Source organism: Catharus ustulatus, chromosome 29 (genome assembly GCF_009819885.2).
Source record: "Catharus ustulatus isolate bCatUst1 chromosome 29, bCatUst1.pri.v2, whole genome shotgun sequence".
In the NCBI taxonomy this organism is placed as follows: domain Eukaryota; kingdom Metazoa; phylum Chordata; class Aves; order Passeriformes; family Turdidae; genus Catharus; species Catharus ustulatus.
Window position 1 is genome coordinate 6,472,586 of NC_046249.1, and position 14,989 is coordinate 6,487,574.

General features: G+C 43.5%; 1 protein-coding gene across 2 annotated transcripts in view; it reads left to right on the forward strand.

The window, feature by feature from the left end:
* The first annotated feature begins 6,100 nt into the window (after nt 1-6,100).
* Nucleotides 6,101-14,989, forward strand: part of RANBP3 (RAN binding protein 3) — a 64,638-nt gene continuing 55,749 nt past the window's right edge. For both annotated transcript variants that reach the window (XM_033081961.2, XM_033081962.2), the window contains exon 1: nt 6,101-6,206. In XM_033081961.2, the coding sequence (XP_032937852.1) occupies nt 6,185-6,206 (22 nt within the window). In that variant the 5' untranslated portion in view covers nt 6,101-6,184. The remainder of the gene's footprint in view (nt 6,207-14,989) is intronic.

Sequence of the window (14,989 nt, forward strand, 5' to 3'; positions counted from 1 at the left end):
GACTCTTCTTTAAATGTCAATCAGGCTGAAATCCTGAGGTTGGGTGCTACAACACAAAGTACTAAAGCAGGTACCCATTCAGACATGCTAAACAGAGAGCAGAGAACACAGTGAATTGTATAAGCATAGCCAAAACCATGGAAGTACAATTTTTCAGTAAGAAATTGTGAAAAATCAAGTGCTTGCTTCCCCATCTAGTGGTTATGTTCAGAAGGAAGAATGTTCCAGTAAATACAAGCCACTAGTGTCTGGAGTCTGGTGCTACGTGCATGCACTAAGATCAAACCCCACAAATGCAGTCTTATGTTCTTCCACATTGATCCTACTCCTTCTACCTACATAGCTCATTTCAGAGAAAAAATGAAAGAAATCAAATGTATCACAAAAGCATAGAAAGGTATAGGTATGGCAAGACATTTTCTACTTAGGGTTGCTGCTTGAAACAAAGTTGTCTGCAAAGTTAGATCATGTTATTCAGTCAAATTTGATCCAGCTAAATTTGAAACTCTCCAAGAATGGAGATTCATCACCTCAGTGAATATACCACCACAGCCCATATATCTGTCATGTTTCACTAGCTTGGGAAAGCACTTGAAGAAAACAAAGTCCTAGCAAAAAAACCTGCTCCCAAGTCCTTCCAGGGAATGGGAGTGCATGTCCCCTTTTTGCACACTGTGATGTATGTAGAGGAAGATGCTGTTTGCATTGCAGCTCTTAGGTTTTGCCAAGAACAGGCTCAAACTGCCAGGGTCTCCCAGCAATGTAGGGTGGTGAATGAGATTTCTAAACTTTTTAGTCCAGGCCCTAAATAGCCCTAATTACTGACAGCTTTGCTCATGCTTTCAGGATCTAAAGTCCTGGGCCAGTGTGCCTGTAGAGTCACAGCTTGGGAGCAGTACTGATATTGCAAGTTAATTAGAGAAACCAACCTCAGACTATTAATGCTTCTAAGGCATTTCTTTGTACTTGTGAATGGACTTAGTTGCTCTTGCACAGGTGCACTTTGCTAGAAGCAAGCCACAACTTGTAAAAACCCAGCTTGCTTCCTCTGTTAAAAAACATCAGGAAAATAGCTTTAATGACCCTCCGATAGTGTTTTTAGCCCTTTGCCCCCAGGTCCTGTGTTTTGACTAATTCCTTCAGTCCCTCATATCAAACAATCTCTGTTCCTTTGCTCTCAGGGCTTTATAAGCCTCCTTCTTGTTATGGCAGATCCCCATCTAGTGGGTGCTGGAGATCCCACCACAGCCAGGGAGGAGGGCTATGCCATGCCCTAAGGATACCAGGCTGTTCTTTTGAGCAGCCTTTAAGTGATACCTAGATGAGCAGAGCTGTGTGCCAGGGACATCACTCGAATTTTGGAGTTTCACTCAGGTGGACTGTTGGTTACATGTAAAGCATTTAACAGAAAAAACCTTCTCCTTTGTATCAGTGATGCCTTGGCCCATGTTGTGATAAGATCTGCAGTAGAAATTGCACAAAATTCCTGGAAATGCGGAGTAAGCCCCCAAATAGCCCCGTATATTTATAAAGCCACATTGAGTTCTGGAGTGTGTTGAGCATGTAGCTTCACTCATGAATCAATTCACTCACAGGAGATATTGATCATTCCACTTCAGCAATATTTTACCCCGTAAATTTTCCCACTGAAATAACTGTAAATCCTTGCAGATGAGGATATGAGAAGGAATTTAATAACAACCTGAAAACCTTCTGAAACTGCACCAGATGCCAGAGAAAAGACAAGGTGTAGGCTGTGTAGCTGGTTGGTTCCTCAAGATGATCTCTTTCCTTACACTTAGAGAAAAATTGATGGCTCTCTTTCCTCAGAGAAAAATTTGTTATTCAGTCCTCACAAAAGAGGAAACAAATGCTTCATAAGAAATCACCTACCGAGTTAGAACCTCTGAAAACATTAATGGTGGTAACCCACATCACTGTTATGTTGTCAAAGACCCTCAGACATGGGGTGTGTGGCCAACCCCACACTGATTACTTTAGGGTTTGGGTTGCATGCAACTATTAGTTCCCAGGGATAAACCACTGCCTTCACATTGCATGTTGCCTGAAAACAGGTTAACAGATGTATTTTCTTTATTGTTGTAATTTCCAGCAAATAAATGTTTGAAAATAAGGAGCTTGGCCACTGTTCAGTCACCTTCATTAATACAGCAGTTTCTGGCTCAGGGTCATGATGTCACAGGAGATGTGAGCTGCCACAAGAGGGAGTGGGACCTTAAAATACTCTGACGCAGATCTGTAAGACCTACAGAAATGGTCTGGCAGCTGGGAAAGCATGTGACATCGGTCAGTTGAGTGTGACATAAATCCATGCTGCTGTTGAAAAACGAAGCCCTATTCCTTTTCAGGTTGGTTGTCCTTGCCAGCTCTCCCATGCTGTAAGGAATGAGTTATTGGAGAAATAACTTCATCAGTTCAGAAACAAGTTAAAAAATAGGCTTCAACTGATTAAACTCCAGCAGAACCTAACTTACACAGAGCTCTGGTTATATTTCCCAATTATTACTGTATTATTTCCCAATAATAATTACTGTACTGCTGAAAATCATAGAGGTGTGGGCAGAATAGGCCTCTGGAGGCCTCAGGTACAACTTTCTACTTGGTCCAGGTCTGCCACCAGAAGCAGACAAGATAGTATATTAACTGACCTGCATGATGTGAGCATCTAGAAACTTCCTTCTTGTCCAGGACACTGACAGAGCGATAGAGCTAAAAGTGAGACAGTGATTACTTGTGGTGTTGTCTTCACTCCAGAGCCTCTGTTTCTTTTCTTGCTGATGAATGCTTATGTCTATGGATCAAAATGCCATTGTCATGCTATGGAACAACTGTGACTGCTCCAGGGTCTGAGTCCAGTCTCAGAAGTAGAAAGTCTTCAAACAGAGTGGTTGATTTTGGCCGGGGTTTTCTTTGTGAGGTGGTGGCTTTTTGCCTTTGTGGGAGTTTTTCTTTGCCTGTTAATTTGTTTTTCTTTTGTTTGGTTGTAATTTTGTGGGGGTTTTTTGTTTTTATTTGTTTTTCGGGGTTTTTTTTGGTTGGTTGGTTTTTCTTGTTTGGTTTTTTTTGTTTTGTTTTTTTTTTTTTGAGAGCTCAGCTATGGAAAATATTTAATTTGTCAAAGTCATAGTGACTTTTAGGCCATGTCCCTTTAGAAATACTGACCTAACAATAGTACTAATCAGAAAGTATGGCATGCACCCAAAATAGATTCTAGTTATATCAGCAAGTTGACAAGCTCATAGGGTACAGATAACTCTTGTAATTAATTTCTAAAAGTCACAAGAACTGTGAAGTTGGTATGGGTGGAGTTTACTTTTTATGGAAATAATAAATTGCTAGAATCACATTTATCCTGCTATTACTACAGATTTACTTGAAGGTAAATTAAATCACAATCAGAAACCTCCCAACACTGCTTTATCCTGTTAGGATAAAACTGTTAATTTTCCTCTCTTACATTAATGATTCTGAGAAGTATGGTCTCTAATTAGAACATGAATAGAGAACACAGTGTGACCTGCTGGTTCTTAAGTGTAGTGTAACTTTCTGAGGTACATTCTTTCTAAAGAACTCACCTTAAATGGGTCACATCACTCACTATGCTGGTACCACACACTCATAAGAGAAGCACAGGACAGTAATTTCTATAATTAAAGTTGTGCAATACTTTCATGATAAAAGCATGTTCACAGTTTCTCATAGGTTTAACAGGTTTTAATGCTCTAAAGTGAAATTTTCTGTAATGGACATTTGTATCAGAATAAGTACTTAAAGTAAAAATGTAGTTGTTTTTTAGACCTATAATATGTAATTACTCTGACTCACTTTTCAAGACTAGTGTTTGGCTCAGTTTGTAGGACATGTCTGCTTTGGGAAAGGAACTTAATTCCATAAAGACTGGAGCTAAGTCAGCCATGCTGTATATCCCTGAAAATTACAGTTCCCATGTGAATTGTGAATTCCCATGTGCTAATTCTTTTGGCTAAATTCTGTGCAAATCATCTGCACCAAATGCTCTCCAGGGAAAAGACAAAGATGAGGTCTAGAACTACACACAGACTCAGGCTGCCATGTGGACATCATGCAGCTGCCAGCACTAATGTCCAGCCCTGTAAGCTCCCAGTGGACATATACAAAGTAAAAAAAAAAAAAATCATACAAAGTTATTCAAAGTCTCAGGTCATGATCAGAGGATATGCTAAAATCAGCTTTAAGTCAGCTGGGATCAAATGAAAAATGCTGTAGCTCCAGACATCTGTGGATACCATGGCTGGAACTCTACCCTCAGGGAAAATTGGGATGACTTGTCCAGGACCATGTAGCTTATCGACTAGTGGCAAGTTTATTTAAGCCAGGGAAGCATAACAGGAAATCTCAGGTGAAAAGCAACACTATTAGTATTTTTCTTCTTCCTTGTAGCTGGATAGTGAGAGGTTAAACAGAGCCTCCTTCTGATAAAAATGCCCCCTGGAATGCAGACATGGTCTTCACTGATCCCCAGGACCCTTTAAAGCTGATGGAAAGTGTCTGTTCAGTAACATCAACCAGCTTTCAGCCCCCTCCCACAGAGCCCACTGGATCCCTTGGACTCATCTGGGCTGAGAGTTCTCAAGAGATTTTTTACTTGATCCTGTCTCTGAATCTTGTCTCAAAGCTCAAAGACCTGGGGGACTTCCTTGGTGGAAATTAAAACCAGGAAAGCTTTTGAAGTCCCTTGGCAGTGTCAACTCTAGTTGGCCTTTGCTTTCCTAATACCATCTCTGCATGCTGAAGAAGTATTCCTATTTTGCACTTCAGTAGTCTGTCCTTGCTTCCATTGATTTACCAAAATATGAGTATTGGTTGGTTTTGGCTGGGGTTTTCTTTGTGAGGTGATGGCTTTTTGCCTTTGTGGGTCTCCTAGCAGGCAAACCAGATGATTTCAATGCATGGTACTTGCAAAAGGAGTCAGGAGCTTGGCCCTTGAATTTTGCCTTATGCTAGTGTGATAGCTTATGAGGAATATAGTCAAATGATGGGCACTGTGCATGCTGTTGTTAAATGAGCCTTGAAGGAATCACCATGGGTAAGATGAGAATCATGAATTGCTCAGTTTCTACCCCCTGTGCCAGCTGCTGTTGACTTATGCATAGAGACTGAGACCATGCAGTCAAGGGGGCTCTAGTGCACTGAACAAAGCAGCCAACAAAATACAGGGCACCATCAAGAGAATGAAGGCACTAGCATGGTTACATACTGTACCCTTTGGACTGATCCTCTGTGACCATGTAACACTCTGGTGCACCTATTTTGAGCAGTGTGGACTTCTGTAGAGCTAGATGTCACAAAGAATGGCAAACATGGATGTATGGGATGGAGAAGCATACTCTCAAAAATTGAGGAATTTGAGTCTTTAGTCCAGAGAAAAGGCTTGGCAAGGTATGATGCACGACCAAAGTGAATGGTATGAAGCTGTGTCATGGGAAGTTTAGGTTGGATATCAGGCAAAGGTTCTCCCAGAGGGTGGTCAGGCACTGACCAGGCTCCCCACGGCAGTCGTCACAGACCCAAGCCTGCCAGAGTCAAGGAGCGTTGGAACAATGCTCTCAGGACCAGGGTGGGATTGTTGGGCTGTCCTCTGAAAGGCCAGGAGTTGGACTTGATGATTCCACTCAGGATATTCGATGAGTCAATGTTCAGGCTGACAGCATCTCAGAGGAGTCATGTCCCAGAGCAGGCAGCGGCACTGTGAGCACAGGACGTGGCACTAGGAGCAGCTCACGGCCTGCCCGTCGGGGCTCTGTAGCCACGGGAGGAAGTGCGGAGAGCAAGGCCGCGCACGGGACGGAGACCCGAGGGCAACTGGCCCCGCTCCGACGGCCGCGGCCGCCACGGTATACACGATATGCGGGTCGCAGGAAGCGATCGGACCAACGGGGGCCCCGTCACGAGTCAGCTCACGGGAACGCTGCCCAGACTGCCCACTCAGCACGCCGGAACCGACTGGGCACCGAGCGGGCACAGCCCGGACGCCTCGAGTCCGCCGGGAATGGCCCCGCCCACTGCGCACGCGCGGCGCTGTCCCGGAGCGGCCGTAAATCGGAGCGTGCGCGGCGCGCGCGGCCCGCGGTGAACGGTGCTGTCCGGCCGCGCGATGCATTGTGGGCGCGGCTGAGGAAGTAAAATGGCGGACCTGGCGAACGAAGGTAGGCGGGAGTTGCAGGCGTCGCTACCTTGGCCCACGGCGGCTCCGCGCTGCCGTGGGCTTGGCCTAGTCTGGCCTGGCGTGGCCCGGCCTTGGCCAGGCTCTGCGATCCGAGTTAAGGGGCGCGTCCGGGAGCGCCACCTCCCCGCCGCCGTCCCGGTTCTAGTGGGACGAGCGGCCGGACAAAGGGAGCGCCTTGGCTGGGCCACCGCACTGTCCGCGAGGCAGGGACGGACGAAGCCAGGCTGGGTGATGCCTCCCGCGGGTCGGTGGCTCCGGGTTCGTGATGCGGCGACTCGTGGGACCGGTGGCCGCCTGCGGGCCGGTGCTCCCTGGATGCCGACAGCAGGCCCGGCGCTGGGCATGGGCCCTGGAGCGCGGCACCGAGCTCTGCGTCTCGGCCCCGGCTCTGAGCAGATTTGTGCCCCACCTTTTTTAGTTGCTTTTTGAAGCTGTTTTCCACAGCTTTCGCACCACTGTAAATCTTTCCTTTGCTTACACTCATGTTAATAATGTTTTTAGTTAAAGGATTAATAACATGGCTGTTTAAAAACAAAACGGGGTGTCATAATAGATTAATTGTATTTTTCTGAGCTGAAAACATCAAAGGTCCGCTAGTGAAGTGGCTTTATTTTTTTTCTGAAGAGCATTAGGGGAACCTGGGCTACAAGATTGCAGTATTTGGATATTCTGCCGTAAGGTGTGTACAGTGGTGTTTTAAGTGGCAGTGGGTATCTATATTTTGCCTTTGTGAATGACAGATGTCTCTCTGTTTTGGCAAAAACCAGTTTGCCCTGCTGTCTGTGTTGTTTCTCATCATTTCTCTCAGTTAATGGAAGAGGGAAAGATATGCCCAGAGGGAATGAAAGTGTGTGTGTGAGGCCCCTTCTTTCAGGACTGTTTCTTACTTTTGAGCTCTGTGTCAGTGGCAATTACTGTTCTGATCTGTGTTAAACAACAGGAAGCAAATAAATGTTATAGGTGCAACCTTTGAAGATGCTAGCTTCAAGCAGCTAGCAATACAATTGCACTTAAACTAACAAATCCTGTGATGCGGCATGTCTTGGGCTGTTGGCTTCCAGACTCAAGAGGAATTGTCAGCACCCGAGGAGGCATGATAAGTGATCTCAAGAACAGTGGTACCCAAATCTGTAGTGACTATTTGTGAGAAACTTAATGTCAATATTTAATTTATATACTACCATTATAATGACCTTATAATAAATTTTAATGGGTTCTTCTCTTTGAATCAGAAGCTTGGCAATAGTTATGTTAAGTTATGCAAGCCCCTCGCTTTACTTCCCCTTTCTGCTGGGGAACATTAAGCTCCACAGTTTACCAATATTTATTACATCTTTTGATGATGACTTGTGTATTTCTATCTCTGCTTCTGTTTTTCTGCAGAGTCTTATAGACTGTCCAGGATGGCAAGGGAGAGTGTGATCCCATCCTTATGACCCTTTCCTGCCTCCAGAGACTTACCTCACCTATAAACGTCTTTAGTTTATATTTGCCTGTCTTTGCAGAATTGTCACCTTCATCTGATGCTGTTCTGTTTCTTCTTGCCATAAGAATGTGATACAATCTTTCCTCAGATGAAGTAAGATCAGTTTGCTTTGGAACTGTTCTCTCCTCATTCATATCATTGGTTGTTGCTAGTTTTGTTCCCTTCAGTTTCATTTTTGAGGCGTGTGTTCTTTGTGTAAGAGTGGAAATACATGCACTTGCCGGAATTAGCATCTTTCTGCTGAAACTTGGAGAACTCCGTAATCTTTCTACTTGGCTTCTTTGCAGTCTCTGTCATGGCAATGATCTCAGGTGACTGTTTTCTCCTCATTCTTAAACACATCAGTTAGTTTTATTTTTCTTGGATTTGTTTAGGTGAATGCTTTACTTTCTTGTGCCCAGGTAATTTCATCTAAAAATGTGAAGTAACTATTTTGGTAGTGATAATTCTTTGACCTTCTACTTCATATTGGTCTTCTGTTGTTTATAGCATTTGATAGCTCAGTGTTCACGTTCACAAAAGAGTGTGATTCCAGCAAAGTTCTTAGTGTTCTTTAATCTTGATTGATCTGTGCAACAGTGCTGTCTCAATCATACCTCATTGTGAGGTGCAGAGCTAATTATTCTTTGACACAAAGCAGGCACAACTACCTAGAAAGAGGTTTCAGTCATTCTTGAAGACTGTTTTTGCTTGGTCTGTTGAAACAATAGCTTTTGTTGTCTATTTGTGCAGGTGAAACTCAAGATTTGTACCTGTTTGTTAACAAGCATTTGCCTGGCCTTGAAAAGTGCTGAGTTTCATGCTGCCCGTGTCTTCTCATCTTACTAATACAAAGCTCTCTAAAGCTCATGTAAGTTTTACATGACACCTGTCTTTCAATTCACTGGTTGGTGTTTCTGTTTCCAGTAGCATATTAGTTATCTTTTTTACCTTCTAGGTTCTGATGTCTCTTAGACTACTGAACATTTTAAATCACTGCTGAGCTGTCAGTACCGCCTCCAAGTAACCATTTTACCGATGTCCTTTGCAGTTTCGAACTGTTTTAATGGACAATCTTTCTGTGATGCATTTCTTCAAAGCTACAAGCATTTCCTCTCATAATTACTCCACTTTTTTCATTCTTATTGTTCCTCAAATCTTTTTCATCCACTTGTCTTTCATTTGTTTCTAGTGAGTAGGTGAAACTGCTCCCCTGCCTCTTAATATTGGAGTGATGACCAACTGTATCTTGACAGGAGAAGGGGGTCCTCTACTGCATGGAAGGGGGCTAAAAGATGAGAAAGTCCTAGTGCCACTTTCCAAAGACTTTTGTACTATGAAATTTCCTGGGAACAGATCCTGATCTTGGCATTGCCTGTCACGGTGGGAGATGAGCTGGTAAGTGTAGAGCTAATGAAGAGAAGGAGAGAGTAACTTCTCCATAGCTCTGTGAAGTTTGATTGACTTTGCTGCAAAGATTTAGTGACATTGTGATAAAGGTTTTGGGTACTGTCATTGTGAGGGTGATTATTGAAAACCAGGATTTTAGACTGGTGAGCATGATTGTTATTGGTACTAATGTATAAAATAGTTACTGAATGTTCTTAAAACTTTTTTTGAAGTCTTTGGTACTTCACTGCTGCATGCGTGAAGTATCAGTTTTGAGACAATCCAGCTAGAATACTAATGAGAACTAGAACCTTCCTGTTTATCCTATATATTTATGGCATCCTGAATGCTTTTCTCATTAATTTTCAGCTAATACACAGCTAGTAATTTGCTTGTCTATAACTTACTGCTAAAGCTGCACTTTTAAGACAACAGGATCCCCTGTGTAGGGAATTAATTACTTTATCTTTTCAGTGGCTGAAAGTTAATATAAATTTTTCTCAGTGCTAAAATTTGATGGTTGTGTTTGCATTTCCCTTTCAGGAGGTGTTGGCAACTTACTTGACTTTATGAAATAGCTGAGCATACAGTTCACAATCATAACAGGTTTACTGTATGTAACTGCCTTAAGTTAATTAGAGGCTAGAGAGCAGTGGTAAAGGAAGGGACCTAGGGATTCTGGTCAATGGTAAGTTGGATCTGAGTCAGCAGTGGCCTGGAACCAGGAGGGCCAACCATGTCCTGGGGGGCATCAGGCCAACTGGGCAAGGGAGGGGATTGTGTCTTTCTGTTCTGCACTGCTGCAGCCTCACTTCTGGGGACAGCTTTGGGCACCACAGTATAAAAAAGACATTAAGCTAATAGAGAGTGTCCAAAGAAAAGCCCCAAGGATGGGGAACGTTCTAGAGGGGAAGCTGTATGAGGAGCTGCTGAGGGCTTGTTTTGTTCAGCCTGGAGAAGGGGAGACTGAGGGGAGACCTCAATGCAGTTTTCAGCCTCCTCGTGAGGGGCAAGCACCAGTCTCTACATTTGTGTGACCAATGACAGAGCTTGAGGAAACAGCCTGAAGCTGAGTCAGGGGAGGTTTAGGTTGGATACCAGGAAAAGGTTTTCCACCCAGAGGGAGGTCGAGCAGATAAGGCTTCTCAGGGCAGTGGTCATAGCACCAGGCCAGAGTTCAAGAGGTGTTTGAACAAAGCTTTGTCACATGGTGGCCTTTTTGGGGTGCCCTGTGTAGGGCCAGGAGTTGGACTCAATGTTCCTAATGGATCCCTTCTGATTCAGAATAGTTTGTGGTTTTATGAAATGCATAAAAGATGAGCAGACTGTATTTCCTTTCAGACTAATTAGTATCTTTTCTTTACCAGAGTTGTAGGGTGCTGACATTGCTTCTGTGGTGGGAGGAAAGGTTGGGTGGTTGCCCTGATTGTTTATTCTTGTCTCATAGTAGCTTTTGGACAGAGGAAGGCCTGCCATTACTTTGAGGGAAATTGTGGCGTTCACCACTGACTCTGCAGATTCTAGAAACAAGATTTCTTTTTTCCCCCTGTGGTGACTTCAGATGGATTTGTGGGTGTGAAGTTAGGTTGACTGACATGTCTTATTTCATACCCAGACACCACAAAGATCTATTTAATTGACAAGACAGAGCTATCTAAAAGCTTTAATACCTCTTGTTAATACTTTTTGGAATTCTTTATTTAATTTTATCTACATTGCAACGTAATTGGTCTGCCTCATGGCTTTATTTTTCCTCTCATATGAAAATAAGCTACTTTTTTTTTCTTTCTGACTTGCAACATTTGCAGAAGTATCTCTTGTCCCCATGTCAGTTCTAGTCAATGTGACATCACGTGTGAAATTTGTCCATAAATTATCCAGATATGTTTCTCATTCTTTCTTACATGAGGTATGGCTGGGTTTTGCATGCGGAGGTCTTTCTGCAGATAAGCTTAGTGGCAACTTGCTCTTTGCTTTGAGTCTATTGTTAACTACTGAGAGGGAATCTTGTGTTATCAACAACTTTTGAATTTTATAGTGCTGCAAATTGTCTGTATCTCTTCATGCATTACATTTTAGCATGATTATTCTGCTTTTCATAATTTAAATGGTGAAAGAATCCCCAGTAATGTTTTTTGTGGCCTGCAATGTTCCAATAAGCATAATTAAACTGAACTTTGAACTTTATTTTCTTGACTCTTAGATAAATGTTTCACAAGTGATAAGTTACCACTCTTGAGTATTTTCAAGTCAGTTAACAGCCTAATTACTCTTTTTTTTTTAAACACTCATTCATTGTTCACAGGTACACTTTTGCTCTCAAGTGATGTATTACAAAGAATTACAGTTGGAGTAGTTATTCCCAACTTGTGTGTTTCTTGAAATTGAAGCAAGGACTTGCTTGCCAAGAAGTTGCACTCTAGGTTTTGGTTTTTTTTCCCTGCCTCGTGTAGTTTTCCATGTAATTAGGTGCTATCCCATCTCAAAATCTAATTTGGAGTAAATATTAAAAGTGTTTGAAACATTGTAGTTCTTAGCTTTAAAAATAAATTCTTGCCTTAATAACATGGCTATAGCAGATCTGGTGCGGTCTTGAAAGTTGTTTTCATGGCATGGCTGCTTCTAAAATTTAAAGATTAACATGAATCACCAAGATATTTGGTGATCTGGGTTGCATGTCCTATGAGGAGACTGAGTGTGTTCAGCCTAGAGGAAAGAAGTCTTTAGAGAGACACATCTGGAGCTTGTCAGGGTCTGTGAGGAGATTATTAGAGAGACAGACCCGGGCCCATCAGAGCAGTGTATGTTGAAAGGACAAAGACAAAAAATGAGAGGTGGAATGAGATGTTCAGACTGAAAATAGAGGAAAGGTTGGGTTTTTGTGGTGGTGGCAGGTTTTTTTCACCATAGGGAGAGTCAAACAGTAGAGAAGAGATAGCCTGAGAGGCTGCTCAGCTTCCATGCTTGGATGTTAAGACCAGGCTGGATAACCTGATTAACCTGGCCTGACATCATAACTGGCCTTATTGAAGCAGGAGTTTGGATGAGAGACCTCCAACCTGATTTATGTTGTATCCTTATGGTAGAGGGACAATGGGCTCAGCAGTGAAAAAGGTGACTGCTTTTTTGGCCCTTGTCACTACTGTGACATGAGATATACTCTGAGCCTGAGAACTCTACTGAGATACACACTCCTGCAGGTGTTTCTTTGATCCCATGCTTTGGATTGGAGGGGAGACCTCTGAAGACCTCTACCTGCCCCCCCACCCCCACCAGTGTTCAGGACACCTTCCACTGGACCAGATTGCTTCAAGCCCCATCCAGCCTGGCCTTGAATGTTGGCAGGGATCCCATTCACAGGTCCATGAAGCAACCTCTATTAGGGCCTCACCACCCTTCCAGGGAAGAATTTCTTCCTAATATTTTATCTAAATTTACCCTCTGTCAGTTTGAAGGTGTTCCTCCTTGTCAAAAGTCCCTCTCCTGTGGGGCCCCTTTAAGTGCTAGAACAGTCTCTAAGGTCTCTTCAGACCCTTCTCTTCTCCAGGTGAGTACCCCTAACTGTCCCAGCCTGTCCCCAGAGCAGAGGGGTTCCAGCCCTCAGAGCATCTCTGTGGCCTCCTCTGGCCTGGCTCCAGCAGCTCCACCTCCTCCTACTGCTGTTCCCCAGGGCTGGGGGCACCTTTTCATGTGGGGCCTCACCTGAGCAGGGCAGAGGGGCAGAATTCCCCCCTCCCCTGCTGCCCACGCTGGGGGCTCAGCCCAGCACAGGGGGGCAGTTCTGTGTGCCAGTGCTCATGGCCAGGGCATGTTGAGCTTCTTATCCACCTGCACCCACATGTCCTTCTCCCCAGGCCTTTTCTCACTCCATTCTCCGCTCAGCCTTTGTTTGTGCTTGGGATTACCCTGACACATGTGCAGGAGTTGCACTTGGCCTTGTAGAAGTTTGTAAGGTTTGTACACTCCCAGCTCTCCAACCAGTCCAGATGGCATCCCTTCCCTCCAGCACATCAACCACACCACACATCTTGGTGTTATTGGCAGACTTCATGTGGTTGCCCTCATACCTGCTGTTCATGTCACCAGCAGAGATATTAAACAGTTCTGACCCCAGACTTGGTCTCCACTTGGACATTGAGCTGTTGACTGCAACTCTGAGTGAAACCACCAGCAAACTCCTTATCCAGGGAGTGGTATATCTGTCTAAATTAGAGACAAGGATCTCCTGTGGGACGGTGTCAAATGTTTTACTTGGGTCCAGATAGACTGTCATTTGCTCTTCCGTTGTCCACCAGCACTGTAACAATCACAGAAACAAATTTGGTAGGTGTAATTTGTTGTAAGTGAAGCCATGTTGACTCTCACTAATCACTGCCTTATTTTCCATGTGCACAGTTTCAAGGAGGGTCTGTTCCACAATCTTGCCAGGCACCGAAGTGAGGCTGGCTAGCTATAGTGCCCCAAGTCTGCCTTTTCTCCCTTTTTGTAAATGGGGGTTATGTTTCCTCTTTTCCAGTCACTGGGAACTTCCTCAGACAGACATGACTTCTCAATGAATGGAGAGTGGCTTAGTAACTTCCTCTGACAGTACCCTTAGGACTTATGGATGCATTTTATCAGTTCCCATGGACTTGTGCACCTTCACCTTCCTTAGATGGTCTCAAGTCAGTTTTCCTATAGCAGGTGGTCCTTCATTCTGCCAGTCCCTGCTGTTTTCCTCTTTTGTAACTTGAGTGGAGTGTTTGGAGCACTTTTTGGTGAAGATAGTCAAAAACATCATTGAGCACATCAGCTTTCCATATCCATGGAAACCAGCTCTCCTGTTTCCTACTGGAGAGGGCCCATGTTTTCCCCAGCCTTTCTCTTATTACTAATGTACCTACAAAAGCTTTTCCTGTTGTGCTTGAATGAGTCATTTCATGCTGCAATAAAGATCTGACACCCTGTGGCTCCAAGAGGTGCATCGTGTGAGTGGATGTCTGGCTGTGGGAAATGTGGCTGGCATGGGAGAGTTTGCCACACCTACTAGTGGTCACACAAATAAGTTAAAAATCTTATAGTAAATAGCATCTTCAAGTCACATGTACTATCCCTGCATGAGCTACAGAGGTAATATTTTCTGTTTCAGTATTCTGATTTCCACAGCTTGTGAAGGAAACTCAGCAGGTTTAATAGTATAGCACACTGGGCATTTATCAATAGTTAATGACTTGATGGTAAAATATGTTAAATAAGTTTAGCCTGTGAAATCCAGCTCTTGAGATTTTTTTTATAGTTCTTTATGCAGTTTGGAATATCTCTAAAGTGAACAAACTGCAGGAAGGATTTCTGTGGATTCACTTGGTTTTCAGTTGTGAATTCAATTTGATTTGACAGCCTAAAACCATTTAGGTTTGTATGGTTCCAGATACTGAGATTGGAGAGGTACTGTCTCTGATGCTAATTACTGAAAATTCTGCTTTCCTTCTTACATGCTTGGACTTTGTCTGAACACCTTTATAAGACTGCCTTGGTTAGAAAATTGACATTTCTCTAGGTTTTGTTTTGCCATGTTTCTGTCTGCTTTTCTGAAGAAAAAAACCCAAGTCTAATCATCAGTTTTTAAGAACTATGTGCTCTGACTGCTCATCTCTTGGCAAAGGAGATCTCATGTTCTCTTACATACATTCTACCTGAAGGTTGAGGGTTTTTCCTTCACGTATCAAGCTTTATTTTCTTTTTTAAGTTGCTGACAGTTTTATTGGACCTGGCAGGTCCATTGTACCATAGGTCATCCTTCAGCCAACCTGGTGTAACAAAAGCATGCTTGAGAACATGAATGTCTGGCCCAGAGGTTGGGTAATACAAATAACAGTGGAATTCTTATTTTGGAGCAGCTGGAAAAACCAAAGAACTACCTGACATCTGCA